This window comes from Calypte anna, chromosome 13 (genome assembly GCF_003957555.1).
Source record: "Calypte anna isolate BGI_N300 chromosome 13, bCalAnn1_v1.p, whole genome shotgun sequence".
In the NCBI taxonomy this organism is placed as follows: Eukaryota; Metazoa; Chordata; class Aves; order Apodiformes; family Trochilidae; genus Calypte; species Calypte anna.
In genome coordinates, this window is record NC_044259.1 from 5167194 (window position 1) to 5192289 (window position 25096).

The window sequence follows — 25096 nt, forward strand, 5'->3', positions numbered from 1 at the left end:
AGACAGAAGAGACATCAGCCCAAAACCAGAGGCAGTCCACGAAACTGGGGTAATGCAACCACAGAGCTCTTTCCAACAGCCTTCCACTTGGAGCCTTGAAGCTGCCCTCAGACCAAGCTTTTTTTCAGCCTTTATAGGCTACATTCTTCCAGTTTTCTGTTCACAGACTATAGCATTTGCCCCCAATTTATACATGCTTTCAATATACATATGGAAATAAACATTAGCAACTAAAATTTCATAATTCACCAGCTGAATCTTAGAGAAGCTCCAGGAATTACGAAGATTTAAACTTGGGACCCAATCTTGGATGGAAGCTCCAGGAATTACCAAGATTTAAACTTGGGACCCAATCTTGGATGTCTGTTTGGAATAGTTCAATGAAGTCTGGTCTTTTTGTTTCTTTTTAGGAAAAAATTGAGGTACTGAATGGCTGAAAAAACCCAAACCTACTGTCAGGACAAGGAATCTGGGTGGCACACTGAACACAAGCACCATGAAATGCTTGCAGCTGAGGGGCTGTAATATGATTTAGGCATATCTGTCACAGGGTATTCCTCTTATATGTTACATCCTGCTGGGAGAGGCTTTTCTCCCAGTGTTTTGAAGGGATGGAAAAGGGAGGGCTATGGATGTGAAAAAGGAACAGAGACCATGGAGCTTGGAATTTTCCTGGTTATGTATTTAGGACTGCCCAAAAGGCTGAGTATGGGAGATGTACTTGCAGCAGGTCCAAATCATGAGCCAGCAGAGATAATACTAGGATTGTACTAACTTATGGCAAACATGACTTCATATCTGAAAGAGGAACATGAGCACAGGCTCAGTAGGATCCACTTAGGCTGATGGCTTTACTCTAATTACAAGCATCTGCCATGTGCCCATATTAACCACACCAGATCCACTGCCATTTTGCTGGCTTTTCACTGCTAAAATAAACTGTCCTAGTTACGAGCACAGTAACACAGACCACTAGTGCAAAGTGGACTTGAGCTAAGGCTTGCTTTCCTTATCTCATACCTTTAGCTGCTGACAGGATGGCACAGCAGAGGTTTGTGCTACACCTGGGAGTAACTGCAAGGGAGCAGGAACATGGGCAGCGACATCTTGCACACCAGTTGTGTGCAGCAGCAGAGTCTGCCCTGCACTAGCACATTTTCGAGCAGCAATTTTAATCTCTTCCCTCTAATTTGAGAGCATATGCTAATGTGACAGAAAGTGTTCTATTCAAACCACAGTTGTGTCTGAATTTTTTATGTGAGGGACTACGCTACTTGGTCCAGTCTCACCTAACAGAAATGGATCCCTCTATCCAAAGGGAGCCCATGCTCCTGAGTGAGCTAGCATCCATCAGGGATGGAGAGGAGATGCCAGCCAGTTCCTGAAGACTCATCTGTAGCAAAGCAGTAAATCCCATGGGATGGAACAGCTTTGCCTGGTCTAAGGGCTGGCTATACTAAACCTGGGAGCTCAACAGTTACAGCAACTCTGAAGATGTCTGATGAATGAAATACCTCCTTCTTCTGCAGGGAGGAGGGGATACCTTTCCCTAATTGTTACCTTCCAGGGTGTGATGACTTGCTTCTGTCTGTGCTGAATTTAATGTAAACCCTCTGCTGAATGTCATATACGCAAATGTTGCCTGAAGTGTTAGATTTTGTATTTGGGTATCTGGTGTAGCTGACAGATGTTTACAAATTCGTGTATCTGTATTCTTTTTGTCTATCCATCTGTGCTCCCTCACAGAGAGCAAATTATTCCACCTCAGGCTGGAATAATTTAAAATTGTGACACCAATCCTTAATCTGCATTTTTTAGCTGGTAGCACTCAGATATTTTCAGTTACAGGTACTAAAGATTCATATTAAATTAACCTAAGCTGTTTAAGATTCAGCCATTTCTAACCAAGTGCCCATGACTATTGTCCTGGTTTGGGCCAGGATAAAGGTGATTTTCTGTCTTGTGACAACTATGCAGCTGCTTTTTAAGATGATAGGACTGTGGTTAACCAAAACTTTTGGAATGCACAACTTGTCATAATTTGCAACACAAACAATTTGCTTTGGTGTAGGAGAAAGATGAGCTCTTTAAAACCTTAAAAACCAAATTCACACATTCCCCTCTGCTTTTAGCAGTATGTAAAGAGGCAGCTAGGTTCCAGTCTTTGTAGACCCAGTTAGTCTCACTTCAGAAGATGATCCTTATGTGTTTTTTCCAGTCTGTATGGTGAGAGCCTCTCCCTTCCTTGCACAGCTAGCACTCATATCTGACAGGTGACAAAAGAACAAGTTGGTGTTTGCTACCAGCTTCTCTGACCAAATGACTAGTTACAGATTATTTAATCCTCCTGGGATGAAAGTACAGCAGTTTCACCAGCACCAACACCTTCCAACAAAAGTCTGTCTTCAGGAATGTTAGGGATCCGATGGCCAAATCTTTCAGTCTTCCCCTTAACAACCACTAGGACCAGCAGTGTGAATTTTCTTCAGATTCCCTCAACATGTGCTTCTCATCTACAGCTCTTAAGAAATTCATGGGTGCCTTCCCCTGTGCCAAGTGTTGGGAGTTGTGGCACAAAAAAACCTTGGGATTTTTAATAATGCATCAGGATTTCAGTATAGAAACTGGGATCTTCACCTGCTGAATCATTGTTTTTCTGAAAGAAAGGCATCCTGATCTCAACACTGAGTGTAGGTGTGCTAAGGGACATGCCCCCTGCATGCCAAGGAGCAAGTCCTTAGGCTGGGCTCAAGCTTGCACTCACCTGCAAATCCAGTCCAGCCTGGTATCTATCACATAATTCACCTGGTCTTGCAACAACACTCAGAGTTTTGCAGATCTCCTTTACAAGAGCCCTGATGTTGCTTGCCACAAGGCAGCTGGGCTTTGCAGGCAGCTTGAGTATAGGCTCAAACTGTGTGGATGTCTGCCAGCAGCAGAGCCAGAGGCAGCCCCTCCTCTCCCCCCCCCCTCCCCCCCCAGCCAAACAGTAATCCGTGGTATGAGAAAATTAGAACCAGGGTAATTATTTTACCCGTACTTACCTTAGTTGGGCACAGATACGGAGATAATCAGCAGGGACAGGGAGGCAGGCTGGGCTTCTAAGCCACACCTTGGAGGAAACTGGAATAGAAGAAACCCATAAAGTTGGCTCTAACCACTGCTGGAAGATCATCCATAAAGCAAAGTGCAGCAGAGCAGCGTACTAGTGCAGAACTTAAAAAGACTAATCTAAGATTAATTACCATTTGCCTGGCAGATTTAAAACCTCCTCTGTTTAAAAAGTGTTCATAAATTGATTCTAATCTCTTCTGTGGAACAATTAAAAGTATTTTTGTTATCCTGATGAACTGAGCTGTAACCAATTCTATTGTAAATAAACATAGAAGACAGATGATAAAGATGGTAATAAGCATATTGCTACTGTCTCCTGAATAGTCACCAACACTTCTTAGTGAATATCATCTTTCACAACAACAACAAAGGGTAAGAACACAAGGCTATTTCATGCAATCATCAAAACAAAATGCACTGAATATTATATTTCATACTAAATACATTACCCTGGCAGTTTGACACTCAACATTTCAATAGATATTGCGTCTCTCTAGCATTCTGCCTGAATGTCTGCAGGTGGACTTTTAAGTTTCAATGGAAGATTACTTGTCATGCTAAAAAGATTTTAAAGAATGGTTGCTCACACTTCATTTTTAACTTTTTTTTTTTCTTTTTTTTTTTTTTTAAAGAGAAACAAATAGTGAATTCAGAAACACAGTTCTACAGAAAGGTCAGAGCCCATGTAATGTAGCAGTCCTTTGTGATCTTTCAACAGCTGAACTGTCTCATCTCCAATCGGAAGGATCTGCCAAAGTTAAACTAAGCAAACCCAAACTATGATAAACTAAGCTGACACAAACTTAACAGTTTGTCTCATCAATCTGTCATCATACTGGAATTTAAAAGCAATATACTTAATTTTACTTTTAAAATGTGCAGGTTCCTGGAGACACGCAAATACAGAAGAATCTCACTTCTAGTTAAAAAAACCCAACAAGTAAATACCAGGAAAAGTGGCCCAACAAACCGTGTTACTGGATCTTATTATTTCAGAAGACACCCTGAACACACAAATATATCTCAGGACAAACAAAGCCAAATGGCAATTTATTAGCCTAGGAAAAATATGGATATTGAGGTTCAGTCCCAGAGTCCTGAAAATCATAAATGTGCCACGGTGAAGTGTGACACATATATGACAGTCAGATAGTTTGGGGCAAGGAAAGAGCCTTTTCTGCCTGGCACATAACCTTTCCCTTCGGTCACCCTGAGCACTGTCTGGGTCAGAACGACACAGCAACTGCCTCAGCCAACAGCATCTCCTCTGCTGTAAGCTCTGATGGGCCACTGCTATCATATCCAAAAGAAATTAAGCATCCTTGTAAGATGCTGCTATTCTAGAATTTTGATTTTTTTTTTTTTTTTTTTTTTTTAATGGGGGAAGGTGTTTGTTCACTGAATGCGAGTTTCATTACTCACATGGCAGATCTGCCAGCAGCAGACCACGGAATGGATTGTTACCTTTCCCTATCCATTTTGTAAAGATATTGCTTTCTTTCCAGACTGCAAGCATCAGTTCTAACTGGATTTTGAATTATTATGTGAACTTTACAAAATTATTGGTGCTATTCATATCGCTAGTTAGATTCTACAGAATGGCAGTATTTTTTGCCCTTCCCCAAACCAGCACCTCTTAGTGTTTTATATAAAACAACCACAGCCAGCAGAAATAAAACATTTCCAAGCAATGTAAAGTATTACATTGCACGGAGTAAACAAGGAATAGAACATTCTTATACTTCTCCTTTAACTTATTTGCTTTTTGAAAATGAAAATGCAGCATAGGAAACATGAGGTTACTGAGAAATACAGCCAGGTCCCTCCTCTTTAATTGAAACATTTCTGCTTTTTGTTCCGCTAGCAAAAAGCAGTGAACAGTAATAATTCAAGATGAATATACAAGAAACTTATAAATATGTTTGTAAAACAACATCATCCTAATGTTTTCATTTAATTATCCTGAAATGTATTCTATTTAATATTCATTACTCAAAAGCCAATTTAAAAGACAAAGAGGTGAAGGACTTATTCAGAAAGACGGACTGTCATTCACTGCAATAGTTATCTAATATACAGAAGTTAATAAAGCAGATTAATCTACAAGTCCCTTTAAGCCATCACTGAGTTTTGAACAACTGCCTCTTTGACCTCTAACCCTCCCGCTGTGCACCAGTAGCAGGTGCCAGCTGCACCAAAATGACGCCTGACGCGTTCTAAGGCGAAGTCTTTTCTTACTTTGCTTCTGACCAGCAGCTGACCCTGTAGGAACGATTGTTTTGTGTGCTGGCCTAAAGGCTACATAAACCAGTAACTGATAAACAAAAGCATACATAGAGCAGCTGCCTCGCCCGAGGGTGCACATCCAACACTGACACCTCCAGCAGTTTGTGCTGCCAGCCCCAGCCCCGCTTTTTGTTTCCAGACATGAATTCCCTACAATACTTGTTACTTCGTGGAACGAAACTTCTCTCCATCCCTAAAACAGTTTGCATAAAACTATAGAGCAGCTTGGATGATTAAGAGAAGCATCAAAATTTGATTTAGCACCATTATTAAGAGCGTGAAATCTTCAGATACATCACTAATGATGATGTATTTTAACATTAAAAGTCTTAAAATTAAATTACTCGATTCACATGACAACGAATCACAACAAGGCTTTAAACAAAGCAGAATTAGAACAGACACTAAGCTCATTAATTTTTTTTATTTCTTAATTGACAGTGCTCATGTAGTGCTAGCTATACACTCAGCAATATACTTGAGACTGAGGCTGCTGCTGTCGTTAGACATGGGCGGGAAGAAGTATGTATAAAAGAAGTAATCATATTTTTCATGAAGGTAAGGTGGCTTTGACATTGTTATTTCACTGACACAAATTACACAACAGCCAAAAAAATCAGAGTAATGATAAAATGCAGTTATGTACATGGGAGACTCCTAGTGCAAATGTTAACATATTTAAATGGGTTCCCTTCATTAAAAAAATTATATATGATATTAAACCATCAATCAAATCAAAACACTAGAGTCTAAACGTATTGTCACTGGTTAGAATAAATGACTCAGAGACTGAATTTTGGCTCACTCAATATGGTGCCTTTTCTGTTGCTTAGCCACCCAAGTCTCTGCTGGCTTGGGCTACAGCTGGTATATCTCCATCCCTTTCAATTAATAAAGAAAGTTATGATAGTATTGGATAACATTTTTAAATTGTGCTAAGAGGCTAGAAAACAGATGTCCCAATGAAAATGCCTCTCTCTGTTGTATCAAACCTTTAAGGCAAAAAACTGAGGATTTAGACCTGATTCAGCTGAGACTTTAAACACATTTAATCTTAAGCGTAGGAACAACTGTATCTGTGGGTTTGATCTCTTCTTAAAATTAAGCATATGGTCATATGTATGGCTTAATGTGCTCATCACTTGCACAACTGCCCTCTGTCAGTAAAATTTGGATTTTGTAATGTGCTTGTGTACATGTGCTTCTGTATGGCTCATGAACCATGCATTATAAACACATCTCCTCTTCAGGTTTTATTTCAATTACTATGCATAACTCCACACTAGCTGCATATGGCATTAAGGTTTATCCAGTGAACAAAACCATCTCTGATTTTACTACATAAAAGGGAAAAAAGGAAAGTAGCAATTTATATTATGTTATTTTAGTAACACCACTTGATTTTTCATTGCAACTGGCATCTTTACTTTCTACTATGCATTTGCTATGCAGTGCTGCTGTGCTGCTTCATTTACTGCCTCTGTCACTCGGTAGAGTGACACTAAGGAAATGTCACTCACTTCATTGAACTGAGTCTCCACTGAGCATCCTGGTAATATTGTACCCCTGACCACTAAGCCACAAACCCTCCTGTCACTGCAGTACTGTCCACCTATCCTTGCTCTCTGCTCCAGCACTTCCACACTTAGCATCACACATGGTCTTGAAAATGCAACCAAGTTCTTTGCTTACCCACAATCCCATCTACCTGCTGCAGAACTCCTTTCCTACATTGCATTCATTATTTAATGATGGCTACAGACACAGAGCCTGCTACCTATTGTGTGTGGCTCAGGAACATTAGTCAGAACTACAGTCAAAAGATGCTGAAGACTGATTGGTTTATGGAAAGAACTAAATAGTATTTAACCATACCTAAATTGATATTCATCAAGATAAGCATTAACAGAACATTAAGGTAGCATCTTAAAAAAAATAATTAATTTCATTTATAAAGTGGAGAAAAAACAGCTTCACCTGTTAATCCCAGAATAACAGCATAGAAAAGTAGGAGCCTTCAAAAATTATTAAAGTACTTATAACATAATATAACGTAACAGCAATGGTTGAATGTAATAAACTCAATACCACCTTCTATCCATGTATCTCAAATTACTTTACACGTGTTAATTCAGTTTAGTTGTAAAACACCATCATGAAGCACTTGTTCACAGATTAAGCTCAGACTAAGTAATTCACCCGGGGGAATGAAGCCTGCGGCACAGCAAAAAGTAGGGCCAAAGCACACAGCCACTGTTTATACTTCAAAAGGATGCTATAACTTGTTCCTAAACTTCAGGAAGTTGTTCCACTTCCCAGCCTTGGATATACCCAAGTTACTGAACAGTGTTTGGATGCTGAATCACGATCAGGTGCCGCTGTCCCACCAGCAGCCATGAAATCCTCCTGTTGCCTTTTCAGACACCATTGAGAAGCACTGATGGGCCTTGTGGGCCAGCACATGGATCCCCCAATGATGGGGAGCCAGGAGCAAGGTGGAGGAGCTGCACAAGGCAGGGGACCAGGGCTGCCCCCTCCTCACCCACACTGGGAGAGCCTGGAGACATCCCCCGTCTTTGGGGTAGGGAGAGAAAAACCAGTTGGTCCTTGAGCCCACATGACTGGGGCTGGGCTATTCCTCAAGTGCTACTGGAAATTTTAATTATACAACTACTTCCAGAGACACAACTTGGAAGAAATGTTCCAACTAGTAAATAATTGCAGTTATCGTTGCATCAGTTTAGTTTAAAGAGCTGACAAACCTCTCTAAACTCAAAGCACAATTAGTCATTAGGGTCTAGTTTTTCAGCACTGTTAAGCAATTTGTAACCCATTCCTTTTAATAGGGTTATGCATTACTTAACTGACACAGATGTCTTGAAAACTGAAACCGCTGGTTACGAAGCAGCAACCTTGTTTATTAGCTTCCATGATAGCCAAATCACCTATAAAACCAGTGTTTAATGGCCAGCCGATGAATAATCAATGTCTCACTTTTCATCTGAGTGTGAAAGTGAGAATAATCTAATACACTGGCCCTGTGGTAAAACGCAAATCTTCGGGTTCCGTTTCTATTCAGGGCTGATTTATAATCCAATGGAAACCTGATGTAAACATATGATCAATGAGTACCATCATTGCTGATAATAACCCCCAACCGGCCCACTCCCTCATCTCAAAAGCCATCCCTTTAGGCTATTAGTTTCGTCCAGCTAATCCTCTCTACTGTTTCTGCCTGCTGCTTTTACCTCGGCCATCCGTTCAGTCCAGCAGACTCAGAAGTAATTTTATACGCAGCAGAGAGCGGGTGGAATTGATTTTTCACTCAGTGCTCAGTTCCCATCTGAATAATTATCAATTTTACAGCCTCATAAAGGGAAGAGTCAAAATTTCAAATCAATTCAAAAGAGCTTCTGAGACTACAGAAACTGTGCATGAGAATAAAGGTCAAAGTTGTCAGTGACCTCAGGAGATGATGTCAGATATTAGTACGCTGAGTAGTTGACATCAGAGGCACTCAATATGATACGACTAGTGCTAATGCAAATCATATTTATGCTGACTACTGGAGACCAGCCATTAATATTTAAAAGAGCATGTGAAAGCCTGCATTCAAAATAAATACAACTTATTCAGCAGAATCTGAAGTTAATAAAGACAAAGCACTGCCTGGTCATATGCTGAGAAGTGAAGGATTACAGCATATTAACAGACAAGGTATTACACAAAGACTGCCACAAAAGCAGGGAAGTCCAGATCTCAGGTTGCTGCTCTGTGCTTTACATTCAAGGTGCTGCACACATGGAACAATACAGAGCAATCTGACTTACCTAAATACTAACTTCATTGCTATGAAACCCTGATTAGGCAAGTAAAGCATGAAAACTTGTAAAATGACAAGGGAATCATTATGTTCTGATAATGATGTCAGTAATAAATATCATCAATATTCTCACAATATGCTACACACTGCCAGGAATATATTAGCTACTTTTCACCTGCAATTAGAACAGTAATCAAATGACAACGATAACTGGGGTGATTGTATGCCTATTTTTTTCCAAACAGTGCACCTATTGAGGAAACACAAAGATGGCCACACCAGTCATTTGCATTTTGTTAATAATTTCTGTTTTCACTAAAAGCCTCCAGACCTGTGAAGCATGCATCTTTGCAACTGCATGAGGAATTCAGAGATACTTGTTAATATGCACTTTCAAATAGTTTGATGAGATTGTAAGGGAATGTGGCAGAAAGCAAATGTGAAGATACACATCTCTGAACATCCTGATCTCCCTGTAATGTACTTGGGTTGTAATAAACTGGACAGAGCTGAGAAGATGAAAGCTTTCCTAAGCACTGCAGTGGCCATCTCCTTTCAGAAGCATGACATATAATGTCTATTGTATTTACCTTTAATAGAAAAATATCCCACTGTGTCGCCTAATGAAAAATAAAATATTCCAACTCAATAGCATGCAGGCACTCAATATACACATTTCATTACCAAATGTGTGGTTCATTGCCAGAGTTTGTTCTTCTTTCTCCTAAGATCCTTTGGAGAGCTTTCTTTCTCATTGATCTAGAAAAATGCATTGATGATCATAGACTCATCAAAGAATGGATTAGGCTGGAAGGAACCTAGTTCCAAGCCCCCTGCATGGCAAGGAACACCTCTCACCAGACCAGGTCTCTCAGAGCCCCATCCATTCTGGCCTTGAACACTTCCAACAAATGGGGCAAATGATGAGGGATGATCTCACATTTATAAGCAAAAATGAAGCACCAAGTTTTAAGATACTGTAAAGCCAAATAGAGCATTAAACTTTTTGGTATGACAAAAAGTACCTTCAACCTTGGTTGTCCTGAGAACACATCTGACACTACTCAGGGATGCATACCAGAGTGGGGAGGTTGGTTCTGTTACTAAATAGCCAGTGCTACCCTGGTGTTCATCACAACAAGGTATGAAAATGATGAAAATCCAGAAAGTCAAAAATACTCCATAGAAAAGATTGCTAATTGACCCGCTGTAGCAATTCTGGGTTCTTCTGCATGAAATGAAGCAGCCTCTGTCCATCCTGTGAAATCTCTCTACATCTTGAGTATTCTTGCCTTCTTCAGCAAGGTGCTTGAAGAGGTAGGTGACAATGTAGTCTAAACTAGCACAACAGCTGGAGGAGACAATTGTATCTGTGTAAATAATGGAACACTTTTGAAATTGTTAACATGAAAGAATAATCAATAATGACATTTTATAGTACTTGGAGAACTCAACTCAAGTCTCCAACATTAGACTAATTGATACATGAATAAGACTGTTTTGGATACATGAACTGACCAGCTTTGAAGACTGCTTCTATCGAAACTCAGCAATATTAAGACCTCTAGTTTTGAGTAGCAGGATAGCTCTATTTTCTAAAAATCCTGTAAACTCCAGTGAATTCATACACTCATATATGAATTCTGCTGCCACTCTGACTACTGGAAAGAGCAGGATTAGTGTAGAAATTTTACTGGTATTCAGTTTTACATTCAGGAGGATCTAGATACCCAGAAATTAAAACTGATTTGAACTGCTTTCTGAAAAGGCAGGAACACATCAGTATATGCTGTTGTCCAGATCTTCTCAAGTTTCTCTGCCTCAAATAGCTGACAATCAATGTCAGGCAGCAAACAATGATCGAGGACCATTAAAGGCAATAAAAGGGTGATCACAGAAAGTAATTTTGCTTAACATCTAATAACTCAAGTAGGTTAAAATACATTAAATACAGCTGGCAACAGCATGGGGTATACTGCAAGTCATGGGTAACAGGAGAGGTGCCTGAGGACTGGAGGATAGCAAATGTCACTCCAGTCTACAAGAAGGGCAAGAAGGAAGACCTGGGTAACTACAGACCAGTCAGCCTCACCTCCATCCCTGGAAAGGTGATGGAACAACTTGTTCTTGTCACTATCTCCAGGCATATCAAGGACATGGGGGTCATCAAGAGCAGTCAGCATGGTTTTATCAAGGGTAAATCATGTTTGACTAACCTCATAGCCTTCTATGAGGAAATTACTAGGTGGATAGATTATGGAAGAGCGGTAGATGTGGTTTATCTTGATTTCAGTAAAGCATTTGACACCGTCTCTCACAGCATCCTTGTAGATAAGTTGATCAAGTATGGGTTTGGTGATCAGGTAGTGAGGTGGATCAGGAAGTGGTTGAAAGGAAGGAGTCAGAGAGTTGTAGTCAATGGGGCAGAATCTGGTTGGAGGTGTGTGACTAGTGGAGTCCCTCAGGGGTCAGTACTGGGACCGGTGTTGTTCAATATCTTCATCAACAACTTGGATGAGGGTATAGAATGTACCCTCAGCAAGTTTGCTGATGACACTAAGCTGGGAGGAGTGGCTGACACACCAGAAGGCTCTGCTGCCATTCAGAGAGACTTGGACAGGCTGAAGAGTTGGGCGGAGAGAAACATGATGAAATTCAACAAGGGGAAGTGTAGAGTTTTGCATTTGGGGAAGAACAACAAGATGTCCCAGTATAGGTTGGGGGCTGACCTGCTGGAGAGCAGTGTAGGTGAAAGAGACCTGGGGGTCCTGGTAGACAAGAGGATGACCATGAGCCAGCAATGTGCCCTTGTGGCCAAGAAGGCCAATGGCATCCTGGGGTGCATTAGAAAGGGTGTGGTTAGTAGGTCAAGAGAGGTTCTCCTCCCCCTCTATTCTGCATTGGTGAGGCCGCACCTGGAGTATTGTGTCCAGTTCTGGGCCCCTCAGTTCAAGAAGGACAGGGAAGTGCTTGAAAGAGTCCAGCGCAGAGCTACTAAGATGATTAAGGGAGTGGAACATCTCCCTTATGAGGAAAGGCTGAGGGAGCTGGTTCTCTTTAGTTTGGAGAAAAGGAGACTGAGGGGTGACCTCATCAATGTTTTCAAATATGTAAGGGGTGAGTGTCAGGGAGATGGAGTTAGGCTTTTCTCAGTGATGACCAGTGATAGGACAAGGGGTAATGGGTGTAAATTGGAGCACAGGAGGTTCAAGTTGAATATCTGGAAAAATTTTTTTCCTGTAAGGGTGACAGAGCCCTGGAACAGGCTGCCCAGGGGGGTCGTGGAGTCTCCTTCACTGGAGACATTCAAAACCCGCCTGGACACGTTCCTATGCGAAGTGCTCTAGGTGGCCTTGCTCTGGCAGGGGGGGTTGGACTAGATGATCTTTCGAGGTCCCTTCCAACCCCAAGGATTCTATGATTCTATGATTAACAAATACTACATAGATGTCCCCCAAACTGAAAGTCATCACAGCAAAGGAGGATGCTGTTGAAAAGCAGAAGCAAAAGCCACTTCATATTTTTACTGTTTCTGTAAGTAGAGGAGATTAAAAGTTTAAGCCTATCTGTGGAATAAATAGGTCTGTCTGATTTATGTCAGTTATTTTCTTGCTAGTTGTTGCCTGCTGTGATGCTGCCATGAATGAGGATTCTGCTCATTCCTTGCATCAGCTGATGGTAAGAGCTTACTGGTCCTTAGATTTGACTCACGCTCCTCTCATCTTCCTCTGGAAACCAGTGGTGCACCCTTCCCTCAGCCTGGCTGCAGGCACCGGAGCTCCTCTCTGGCCCTGTCACCAGTGGGTGCCACTCAGACCTTTGCAGCTCCAGTTCTGGTGTCCTGGGCAGACCCAAATGTGTCAACAGCTGCTGGCTACTCCATAAACCAATTTAAGCTCCACATCTAGATGGAGTGGTTTAAGCAGCCAGGTGCATGGTTTAGCCCTAGCTGATAGCCTCTGTAATTTCAAGCATCAGATCCAATTGAGTGGAGCATTCAGGACTCCATTCTGTGACCACCATCTTGAGCTAGAACTTGTCTACGCAGTTTATAGTTCATAGTACTTATTTGAGATGGGCCACTGGAGTAAGGGATGTGTGGGGGTTGCAAAAGGAATTAAACTGTTAAAATGCTCATTCTGAGGGAAAAGGGATTAGAAGGATCCAATTAAATGTACCTTGAATTCTTTAAACTATGCTAATTTGGAGGCCTGCCAACCTTGCAGTGTTCATTTAAACACATCCCTCTAGACACTAAAGTATTTTGATCTGTGTCTGTTTAACTCCTTAAGCTCTGTGCTGCCACTATTAACTCTTTGACAGTCCTAAGACTTGGTCTTCTAAAGTGATCGTCTGACTTAGCAGCAGGAGCTGAAGGTGAGCCAACAGCCTCTAGAAATGGGATGGAGTATCTCTGCTGTCTTCACCAGACCAGTGGCCTTCCCAGGACTGAACTCAACAGGGCAGGAGCTTCAGATACATTGCCTGAAGAGAGCTGAGTTTAACATTAAGGGCCTGGTCAAAGTAAAGACTACAGGTTCTGGCACTCATCTTGTTCTCATCCAAACCAGTCCTGCACATATACTAGAAATGCAGTTCATGGTGGAAGTGAATCACCATCAACAAGTGAGAGATTTGAAAATACATATTTCATAGGAGGGCTCTGCTGTACTTCTGAACCAATGATTAACTCTATTTCTTTTTAAATGAATAATATAAAGTAAACCACTATCATCGGTTTACAAAACAGCAGTAGTTCTAAACATGCTGATCCTGTATAAGTACATATTTTACACTCCACAGTAAGTGATTTTAGCAGGACAGCAGACAGGTCTATACTATCATTTGCCCAGGAGAATCTGATATGAGTGTTAAGAGCTACTTAAATTTGACCATAACTATGTATCAAATATGCTTCCCTATGCTCGTTTTTCCTTTTGATTGCAAAGATATAACAGACAGGGAGCATAAAGCAAACTCCCTTGAATGACTCTTCTGAGCATGTGGAACCTTGTGCTCGAGCAGAAGTGTTCTCACTAAATCTTAGTGAGACAAGCCAGCCAACCAAATAAGCAGAGCAAACAAAAGCAACAAGATGCTACCAGTTCCAGGCTATGGTCAGAAGAAATGGATAGAGAAGACAGAATAGAGATAGAATAATAAAAGAGATTGGGATAAAAGCTTGGGATAACATGGAAAATGCAGTGAAACCACATTTCTCAGTTCTGGTCAATGCAGCTCTATCACCTGTGACCTAATCACATAGATGACAAAGTCAGCAGGCTCTGGTGACAGAACCCCACCCGAGCCAGCTCCAGGGGAGGCAACATCGACCCAGACCCAGCGCAGTAGTTTTGTCAACCAAAACTGAGATCTCTGGGCTTGATTGCTCATGAGGAAGGTGCTGGTGGTGGGCAGAGGACACGGACAACTCTGGTGCCAGTCAAAATCACATTCAACCAGCTCTTTGGCTTTCATTTCTTCACCAGTATGCAACCAGTTCATGCTTTGGGGGCTAACCCTACATACCCTTTCCTATTAGCTGTGTGGTTTTGTCTCGTGTAGGTAATACAAATCAGCCACTTGCTCAACTATCAGGAAGTTGAAAATGTGTGTTAGAAGGGTTGTATTATTTTAAAAAGCCAATTAAAAAAAATCAAACAATGTGAGGATGTCTTTTGGTCTCAAAAATATGACAACAACATGCTGAACAGGAATGACTTTTCATCAGCTTAATGACATGGCTGAACCTCTGCAATTTAAAATATTTTGGTTTGTTGTCCACAAAAAGGCAAGGAGAAGGAGCTAAGCAGTAGTTTCCCTGTCCATCAATTGCTTACAGTTCAATACTGGCATTATTTGCCTTTGAGACTGAACCTGGAAAGTAAATGGATTTAGCAATTTAACATCTAAATTAGGCAGCAAGACAGAAAAAATGTTTTACATTTTCCTCAATGAATAGCATACTACACTATTAATCATATGAGAATTAGAAAAGCTTTGCAGAGATTAGTGACAACCTGCCAGGCAGACTACATTAAAAGGCTCTGAGTCAGCTGTGAAAAAGCCAGGTAAACACCAGAGAGAGAGAACTATTGGAGTGTTTATCCTCGCATTAAAAGCTTAGATGAGGGCTTCCATTACAACTGATTTACAGCTAGGTGCTTCCCCAGGAATACATAGTCTTTCACTGTGCTTATAAAGCACAGAATCAAGCAAGGCATTCACTCAGCATCAGAATGAATACTCCTCAGAAGAGAGGGACTTGGGGAATATTTATCCCACAGCTGACAACAATGAGGGAATCAGAGGTTTCACATTTGTAAAGGGTATAGAGAAAACAGTCAAATGTTTTTTTTCCTGTGAAAAAGTGATCTCCTGGTATTTAATTTTTAAAATAAAAAAGACAGGTATTTCATTTTTATAAACATTTCTGAAAATCACTTGTACGTTCTAATCAGTTTAAAACACAATTCCCCCTCAGATGGCTTATAGCCCTGAGCCTTACTATTCCGAGATGTTCTTGTGGCACTGATATAATTCAGTGAAAAAGGCAATGCTTGGATCTACTTATCCATTTTCCAAGAGCAGAGGGATGTATGTGACCAAATAACACATAAGAAATACATTTATTTTTCACTATGTGACTATTGGTAATGCCCTAAATACCAAAATTTTAAAAGGGATAAAAGATTTGGAAGAAGAACTTGAGAAAATACAGTGAAAGATTGCTAACTCTTGCAAATTATTGTTAGGAGCTACAAACTGACCAAAGAGTAGTTCATCTAGACATGTCAACAAAAGTTCAAAGGTGAAATAGGAAATACATTCTTTTCTTACTCCTCTCCACCTTGAGTGAGAGATCAACACTCTTTTGAGAGGGGAAAAGTAACACATGAATGCTGAGCCTCATGTAACTTTCACATTTTCTCCTCTTTTATAAGAATTCAAAATGGTTTTCAAAAGATGGCTACATTTAACCTAATATGTTAGATTAATAATCAAAATTAATATATCCAATATCTGAAATTGAAGAGATGTAAGGAGGAGTGGTAATAGAGGCCAGGAGAACAGTGCTGGTTAAAGAGGCAGCTGTCAGTCACCACCATTCAGCACAATAAATCTGTTCACAATCAACAGGCCCCCAGCAGAACCAGCAGGAGCTGCTCATCAAGATCCCAGGTGACAAAGCACTCAAAGCACCTGGGAGAAGATGGATTTCAGCATTATATAATAAAATTATCTGAATACTTCTTTACTACTGTTGCTTAGCTATTCACTACCCATTTTCTCTCTAAGAGTAGTTTCCCTCTTACTGCAAAAACTGCTGAATGCATTAAGCATGGCAAATGCTATGAGTCCCAGTGCATTCATACATCCCTATGAGGTTTGACTGACATGTGGTGGTAATGAAAAAAAAACAGCTATTAGAGAGCAACATCTATCTGTGCTGGTATTATACATTCCTATTTTTTCTTCCCTTAATAAGTATCCTAATAAAGAAATACTACTGTAAGGTTTTTGAACAATTTCTTGGTCAAACATTATGTAAGTGCAGGGCATTCCTAGGTAATCAGAATGTAACCGCATCATTTATTCTAAAGTCCCCAAAATGCCCAGTCTCCTTTCTCCATATTTCAAAAGAATTTAGGCTACCAGGCCCTGCTTCCAAAACCCCAAATGTTTGCACAGTCATGTAGTTAAAAAACATAAATTAAACCATGCAAGAAAATGAAATGAACCTCAATCAGACTGCTGCATTTTTATTGCTACTCCAAGAATGCTTCTGTTACACTAATTCTCCTCTAAAGTATATTCAGGAGTTTCTCTTTTCCATTGATAAAGACATTTTTAAATTTTTGAAGTCACATCTCAGCTGTGCAGAACAAGCAATATTTATACAACAGCTAACTTGATCAAATAAGAACAAAACCCCACAGATCCCTGTACACATTTTAATACATTTTACTTCTGAATAACAAATGTATGAATTTTCAGTAGAATCCTAGTGGAGGCACATGAATAATTTTTACAGTTCTGGCTTGCAAGAGGAGACAGTTCAAAAATGCTATCAGTAAAACTCTACCGGTTAGGTGCTTAACTTGGCTTTGTTAACTGAAATAGTCATATACTTAATATAGTCAAGAGCCAGCATCTTTTACTGTCACTTGATATTTTTTTTTGAGACAGGATTTTCTGAAAATCCTGGATACCTCAATTCTTCAATTCTTTATTTAGCTGAGTGGAAGTAATTCTTACCTACTGCAGTAAGTCTGTCAGATATTGAGGTAAGAATACAGATTAGGATGTGAGGTTCTGAACTGTGAAACTGTTTGAAACTCATGTGATCTTGGGTCAGACACTCCACTAAGACTGGCTTAGTTTTCAATATTGCAAAGTACACATCCATAGTAAATACAGATATTACCACTGACTAACATTAACAGATCGTACAGGAATTGTCTCAAATGTATATGATGTGCTTAATTGTAATTTAGCCATTAAATCAGAATACTTAGAGAGACAAAATGTTTTCTTGTCTTCAGGAAATTTAAACTTTTAAGATTTACCATAGGATGTAAGTTTGCCACTAGCTTAAAATAAGCTCAAGATAATGCTCTAACTTTCTCAGACTTTGCCATTCTACAGAGCTCTCAGGCTGTAAAAATAGTATAGACTTCTGCCCAGGTGTGTGTTTTGACAGGATTCCAGCCCACATCTTACCTTCTGCAGGAAATCTTAATAAAAGATTTAACGTAGATTTCCCCAGCTCACCTCAGAGATGCCCTTTCTTTGAGCTGCAGTGAGGTCCTGGACCAGACTGTGTGAAGGCAAAGGGGCTTGCTTGAATCCAGTGGACCAAAGAGCATCTTCCCCTTACGGACTCTTACTCAGAGCATTTATTGTAGGATGGCTGGGGATGTGCCGAACGTGCATGCTTTACTGTACAACCAATACACCCAGTTTCATTGAGAGCAACCTTTCATTTCCAAGGACTCTCTGTAGCAAACATAAATCTGGGTATTATCCATCTTTAACAATACCAAATTTGTCTCTTCAGGCAAGAAAATGACAGTTCTGAACTAAAGCGTCATGAAAAAAGTGCCACAGTTCAAATTTTAGGCTGATACTGCATGATATTTGTTGTCTTCCCACAGAGATGTGGGAACATAGTGTGCTTTAAAATGATGGTTTTACATTTTATGGGGAATACACAGTGACAATTTACAGATTGAAACTAATTGCAGAGTGGCTGAATACATGAGGATATTTTACAGTGCATGCAGGCAACCAAAATGGGTTTGTAATATAGAAAGGAACAAGAATTTGCATTGGTTTCATTTGTGACAAGTTAAAATTCTGTAAAAGCTCCCATTTCACATGGCAGTTCTGTCATACCTGTATTTTAGATGCCACCAGATAAATAAATTCAAATAATTGAACTGAAAACTGCATTTGAGCTATTCCAGATCCCTCTGTCTTTTTATAACAATACAAAGACTGTGGTGGTATTTCATGTTTCATGTAAAGACTCCCAAGATGAGTAATTACTTACTAGCAAGTCACTGTGGGATCCTGAAAGCACCATTTTGACAAAAGCCTGAAGTACATTGTCAAAGTGGTTGTCCCCATACAACTTGAAGATGTCAAAGCTAACATAATTTCCACATAAGGCAGATTTGAGTGAAGCGTAACAGATGGAAATGCCCTTGAGTTTCAACAGCTAAACCTGATCTTTTGACAAAGTCCCAAGAGAGAGGATCTGATTACTTGTTTTCATAGAAAGAAGGAAAGAAGAAGGAAAGAAGAAGGAAAGAGAGAAAGAAAGAGAGAAAGAAGAAAGAGAGAGAAAAAGAAAGAGAAAGAAAGAAAAACAGACAGACAGAAAGACAGAAAGAGAAAGAAAGAAAGAAAGAAAGAAAGAAAGAAAGAAAGAAAGAAAGAAAGAAAGAAAGAAAGAAAGAAAGAAAGAAAGAAAGAAAGAAAGAAAGAAAGAAAAAGAAAGAAAGAAAGAAAGAAAGAAAGAAAGAAAGAAAGAAAGAAAGAAAGAAAGAAAGAAAGAAAGAAAGAAAGAAAGAAAGAAAGAAAGAAAGAAAGAAAGAAAGAAAGAAAGAAAGAAAGAAAGAAAGAAAGAAAGAAAGAAAGAAAAGCAGCTGGAAATCTAAAATAATTTGATGGCACTATGTAAACTGTTTTTTTGTCTTTATTTAAATTACTACTTGGGGAAAAAAGGTTTCTGCATTTGATGTAAAAGATCTGTTAAGAAATCACGACAAGAGCTTATAATCCACCAAGGAATTTGTATACAAAATTTAAAATATGAGCTGTGGAATTCCAGTTGCTGATGTACAGCCAGACCATGACTGGGTCTATCAGCATTAATTCCTTAATTTGAACATGGTTGCAACACTCAGTGTTATAGTTTCTCCTGCTGCAGCAAAGCCTGGTTTTGATCCATTACCATGATGGTCTCTTGGGACAGTTGCTGATATATACACAAAATATATCCCTCAGAAAACAAGTATGTCTATTACAAAAGTCTCTATTTTACCAGTCACAGATGGGAATAACTTTATAATTAAACTTCATGTTTATAATGTAAAAATAATAGCTAATGGTAAATATTTACTGTTGCTATTAACTGTCAATAGTGACTTTTGAATCCACTGAGCAGCAGTGCAGCAGATCCTGCTGCAATCCTCTGTACAAATCTAAATATTCACGAAGCCTCACTACCAAGTTTGTGTCTTGCAATAATTTAATACTCATCTTCACAGCACCCCACAGTTAGTTTGTCTTCATTACAATTTTTTTTTACCTCAAGTAATTGATGAAAGTGAGCTAAACCAGCAGAATGAACACAGCAAAGATTAAGTACTTCAGTTCTACCATGAAGCAGCCTTTACTAGATGGGCCCCATCTGATGCTGACTTTGGTAAGCTTGGCCTGCACAGAACCCAAGTCTCAGACCTTCATTACTCATCATTCTTGGTAATTTTAACTGGAGAAAATAACACAAAGCTGCAAATTTTAAATAATACTCCTACAAATAACAGAGAAACAGTCTACAGATCAGATGTTTGGTTCATCTACTTCCAGTGAGCGGCCCAGGAGTCAGGGCTATGATGACACCTTGGATCAAGCAGCACATTAACTGTTCAGATTTTCAGACATTGCCAGCTGAGACAATGCAGTTTTGCTTTCATAATAATCAATTAAAAATGCTCCTAAACACTTGCCTGAGATAACAGATAGCCTAGAATGTGTATTATTCTTTAATATATATATTGAGATCTAATAGTAAACTGAGTCTGTTTCCACACCACTATCCTTTCTACTCATGCAAATTTCCACTTGAAAATCATTTACTTGCCTCATTTTAATTCTCTTAGAGTTATTAATTACTGGCAATAACTAAGGAATTTACATCATGCAATTAGAGAAATGAGGGGGAAACTCATGTTTCAAAGCCTTGAGTTCATAGCTGAGCTCTCCAAGCAATCCCAGGTCCTCAAAGCATTTGGTGTAATATGCAACAACAGGTGGAAAGAGCTTAGTAGTTGTCGAGGTAATTTTGTACCTACTATGGAAATAAATTGGAAATCGATAGAAAAACCAGAATGATGAGGGAAGAAGTTGAAAAAAACCCCTTGAAATCCCTTAGCCTGGGAAGTCGACTTCTAGTAGAGATATGCTAGTTCTGATCTATTTGCTTTACAAAAAAAAAATCCTCTTATAATTAAAACTTCAAACCCTTTGATCAGCATGAAGCATTCAATACAGAAAGGCACAACTCCTTCTCCCTCCTGCTGTCTCACCCGGGCAGGCAGGGCAGAAGAGGAATTCAGTGCCTATCCCTTCTAATGAAAACACTGGGAAGACTTTGGGCCTAGTGAAAGATTAAAAGCTGCGTTTTGCAAGTAGACAGAGTCCACAGAGAACTGTTCTGTGTTCATGGACTCATTCTAAAAGGGCCTAAGATTTCAAATTAGCAGCAGAGGTGAAAGACCACGAGGTGCCTGTTACCATGCCTCGAGCCATCTGCCTTGGATTACAGGGATGCAGTGCTAGAACAAAAATGAGAGCTTTAGTTATTGAAAAAAATATGAAGTATGGTGCTATGCCTGAATAGTTAAAAAAAAGGCATGATCTACTTGTAACATTTAGCAGGAGCTTCGGGGGACTATTTTTATACTCAATGGATACTACTGAACATAAGTTAATTTACTGAGGTACTTGGAATCAGGTCAAGAACAACTCCTCGGCTACTGAGGATATGCTTACATTTATAATCCCTGTAGTGGAGGACCAAAATATAATTATATAAACTTCTATTGTTATAAAAAACATTTTTAAGGAGTTAATCAACACAAAAGTCACTTTTGACATAATGAATTTAAAAATCATGTTTGAAATTCATAGTTTCTGTCAAAATGCAAACTCTGTAGAGGTCAATCAGTGAAATTTAAGTGTTACTACTGAGTTAAAAATAAAATTAAAAAATCAAACTTGCAACAATTTTGTCTTAATGTGGAAGACATTGTATCACACAATCATAAAAGATACTGTCTTTGAAAATTCTCAGTAACTTCCTTTAACACAAAGTTTTGCTCTGTATTTGACAGCAACGATGCTTCCAGAAATTTTCACCTGGGTCACAGAGGTGCTAAAAATTGTCAGGAATAAGAAAAGGATTTTTAAAGACTTGGGTGACACTGCTAGATAGGAAATAAGGGCTTGAGTTTTGCTAAAAATTTAAGCTTTTCATTACCAAAAAACTCAGTACATAACAAAAGAACTGGAAGAAAGAATTGTTTATTTGGCAGGGGGGGGAATACAAAGCCAGCTGAAAACACCAAGCAGGATGCTCTGACCGCAGATAACATCACCCGGGCTCAGAATCCCACAGGCAATATGCACCAGAGCTCTGTGCACAGCTCATTCCCTCACTCCCTCCCAGCCATGGGAGCATGTCAGGACAGGCAGCTTCCCTTTCAGTTCTCCTCCTTAATTGCTTTTACAGTAGTAGCTATAATACAAAAATGATTTCCTTATGGCTGAGTTTCATTGCAGCAGGGCTTGTTCTAGATTTCAGTCCAATAAGCATGATGTATAATAATACAACTAAATCATGTTTTAACATGTGTGAATGAGATGAAGATAAAAAAAGACTTTGGTGAGATTAAACAAAGGTTGTGAAAATTTATCGCATATATAGAGAAAGAATGTTTCTTGCCTTTTCCCCTTTCCTATTTTTATTATTCACCATTGCCCCATAAAGCAGGTTTTGAATGTGTGCTTTCCAGGCACTCCAAATGCAAGGGCAGGATAAGGGACTGGCCATATATAGAAAAAAAAGGAAAACATGAATCATAAAGATGAGAGCAAGTTTCGAAACATAATTTTTTTCAACCTTCCACAACAACAAAACATGCATGGAGCCTCTCTAATCAGCTCAATGAGCATGCATAGTGCCAAGATAAATTAGCAAAAAGAAACTGGTTATGAAATCTGAGTCAGTAATGAAGAGCAATATATTCTGGACCCACTATAGCAAAAGAGAGTAGAGAAACAGCAGCCATGACCAGTGAGCACTCTGCTTTGAAGCTAAGTTGCTCAATTAAAAATACCTGTTCTACTTTAACCAAAATTTTGAAGAAGAACTGTTATCTTATGTTGCTGGCATTGAATGGATTACCACACCAGTGAAGTTGTGAGATACATGTTCTCGAAGCAATTTAAAGCTCATTAGAAATAATTGTGTCTGGCTACTGGAAAATGTGGTCAAATGTAATCCACATCCAAATGCTACCTGGGCTTCGAGAACAGGAAATTGTTTTGTGCTACTGTGGCTAACCTCATCCCTGACCTTGAGCAGTAACTGCTACAACAGCTGAAAGCTGAAACAAAATTAAAAACTTAGATCAAAGTATATCATGACAGAATGTAGATAAATAAAAACAGCATATTGAAAATATTATTTTTATGTCAGTCTCCTATAATGAAAGGGAAAAGGTTTACTAAAACGTAAAGAAACCACAAAACAAAAATGGATGGTCCCAAGATGCACTGAAACATTATTCCTATACAACTGGGAATTCAAAAACACATAGGAGACTTGCAGACACAGAATTAAAAGTGAAATATACGGGGGATGAATAATGGTGGACTATACTATTCCAACTCCTTTCAATTTTCTCCTCTCAGTTTATTTTCAATCACTATCACTCAGTCAGACCAGCTCGAGCCCTAATGGACAGGACATGACACTCCTTGCCAAGGAGCTGTAGAGCCTGAACAGGGATAATCGAGTACCTAAGTGCTTTTTGTATCCTATGCCAGGCTTTACATCTTCTGAGCATACAGCATTTGTGAAGACATCTTAAAAATATCTTCAGCACTGTATCATTATCAGTGATAAATGAGCAGAAGGATAGGACACACCAGTACTAACTGAATTGCAAAGCTGGATCTGTTAAGCAGAAGTAAACACTCACTGCTGAGTTTGGAAAACACAAAGAATTCATATTTTAAATGTTACTCAGTGACAACAGAGGGTGTTTAGCAGATTTATAAGAAAGGGCATTCCAGATTTTTTTTCTGCTTTGCATTCAAACATATAAAATCAGTAAATGTCAGTCTAGAGAAGAAAAGCCCCTATGGTTTAGTCTAGAACTAAAGAGATTTCACTATCTGGCCTTACAAGCACCCACATATGTTCACACTCCAGAAACACATTTCTACCTTTTCCTACCCCCTTTAATTTTTAGCCCAGGCACAGACCTTGCAGTACATACAGATGGTAAATAGAGGTACTTCTTGGACACAAAAGAGCATCACAAACTTTGGTAAAATTTAAGGTGGAAAGAATGCAACATGTTAGGACACTAAATGTTTGTTCCCCTAACCCATGTGAACAACAGCACAGGGTTTACACAAAACAAATTCACACATAAATTCTAGGTGATTTTCATCCCGCAAAGGCACCCATATTTACAAAGTATCTGTGTTATCCAAAAATGTTTTACCAATGTGGTCAAGACTTAGCAAAAATCAGCTCTGTGTCACTAATCACCCGTGCACTGGGCTCTGATTTTTGTGATTAGAATCACCTAATGCCACCTTGATTCTGTTCCTTTTCTAAGGGCTGACAGGACAGAGGCACATTTGAGATAATGTTTTTATGTACCTATAGGTTTATATAGCAAGAATACTCCCACTGAACCTGAGCCATAACTGAGAATTTTCTTGTTTTGTTTGATGTAGGTGACTTTCTCACATTCAGCATGATTTTCTAGCAGTTTTTGTGTATCATTACATGTGAGAGAGAAGAAGGTAAAATCCTGTTTTAAAACATTTTAAATTTTACTTACCACTGTAAACACAGTCCAGTTAAGCCGTATTTTCATTCATTGCTTATATGTTATATTCTTCTAAGAAAAAGAAGCAGACTACACAACACTGTCTGCAGGAGAGGGACCAAGTCTTTCCCTGGGAAGAAAACTCTCACTGTCCAGACCGTGGCAAGAAGGAGAGTTGGAAGCCTCTGTTCAGACAGGGATTGCCAGAAACAAACCCAGCCAGGTGTCCAGGCAATGCAATGACCTTCTCAGGGCTCAGCAGAGTTTATGGCAACCCACTCAGTCACCGGATTGACTGAAAGGAAGTATCTTCCCACAAGGACAGCATGATGAAAGAAAGAGATATTTGCTTCTATTCTTTCCTCCTCTGTCTCATGTCATCATTTTGTGTCTCTCCTAGTTTAAAAAGGCAATTATTATAGTTGAGACTTCAATAAAATCTATCTTGCGTTTCAAGTGTCTTTTTGATCAGTTCTGAGGAGCTCACTGTGAGTTGCCAGTGTATACAAGA

General features: G+C 39.4%; 1 protein-coding gene across 1 annotated transcript in view; it reads right to left on the reverse strand.

The window, feature by feature from the left end:
* The window catches only part of RANBP17 (RAN binding protein 17), a 135640-nt gene that overhangs the window by 11826 nt on the left and 98718 nt on the right, over positions 1–25096 (reverse strand). The window contains 5 exon segments of the mRNA XM_030459397.1: positions 10428–10504; positions 10507–10593; positions 17483–17600; positions 17815–17850; positions 18780–18993. Of these exon segments, the coding sequence (XP_030315257.1) occupies positions 10428–10504; positions 10507–10593; positions 17483–17600; positions 17815–17850; positions 18780–18993 (532 nt within the window).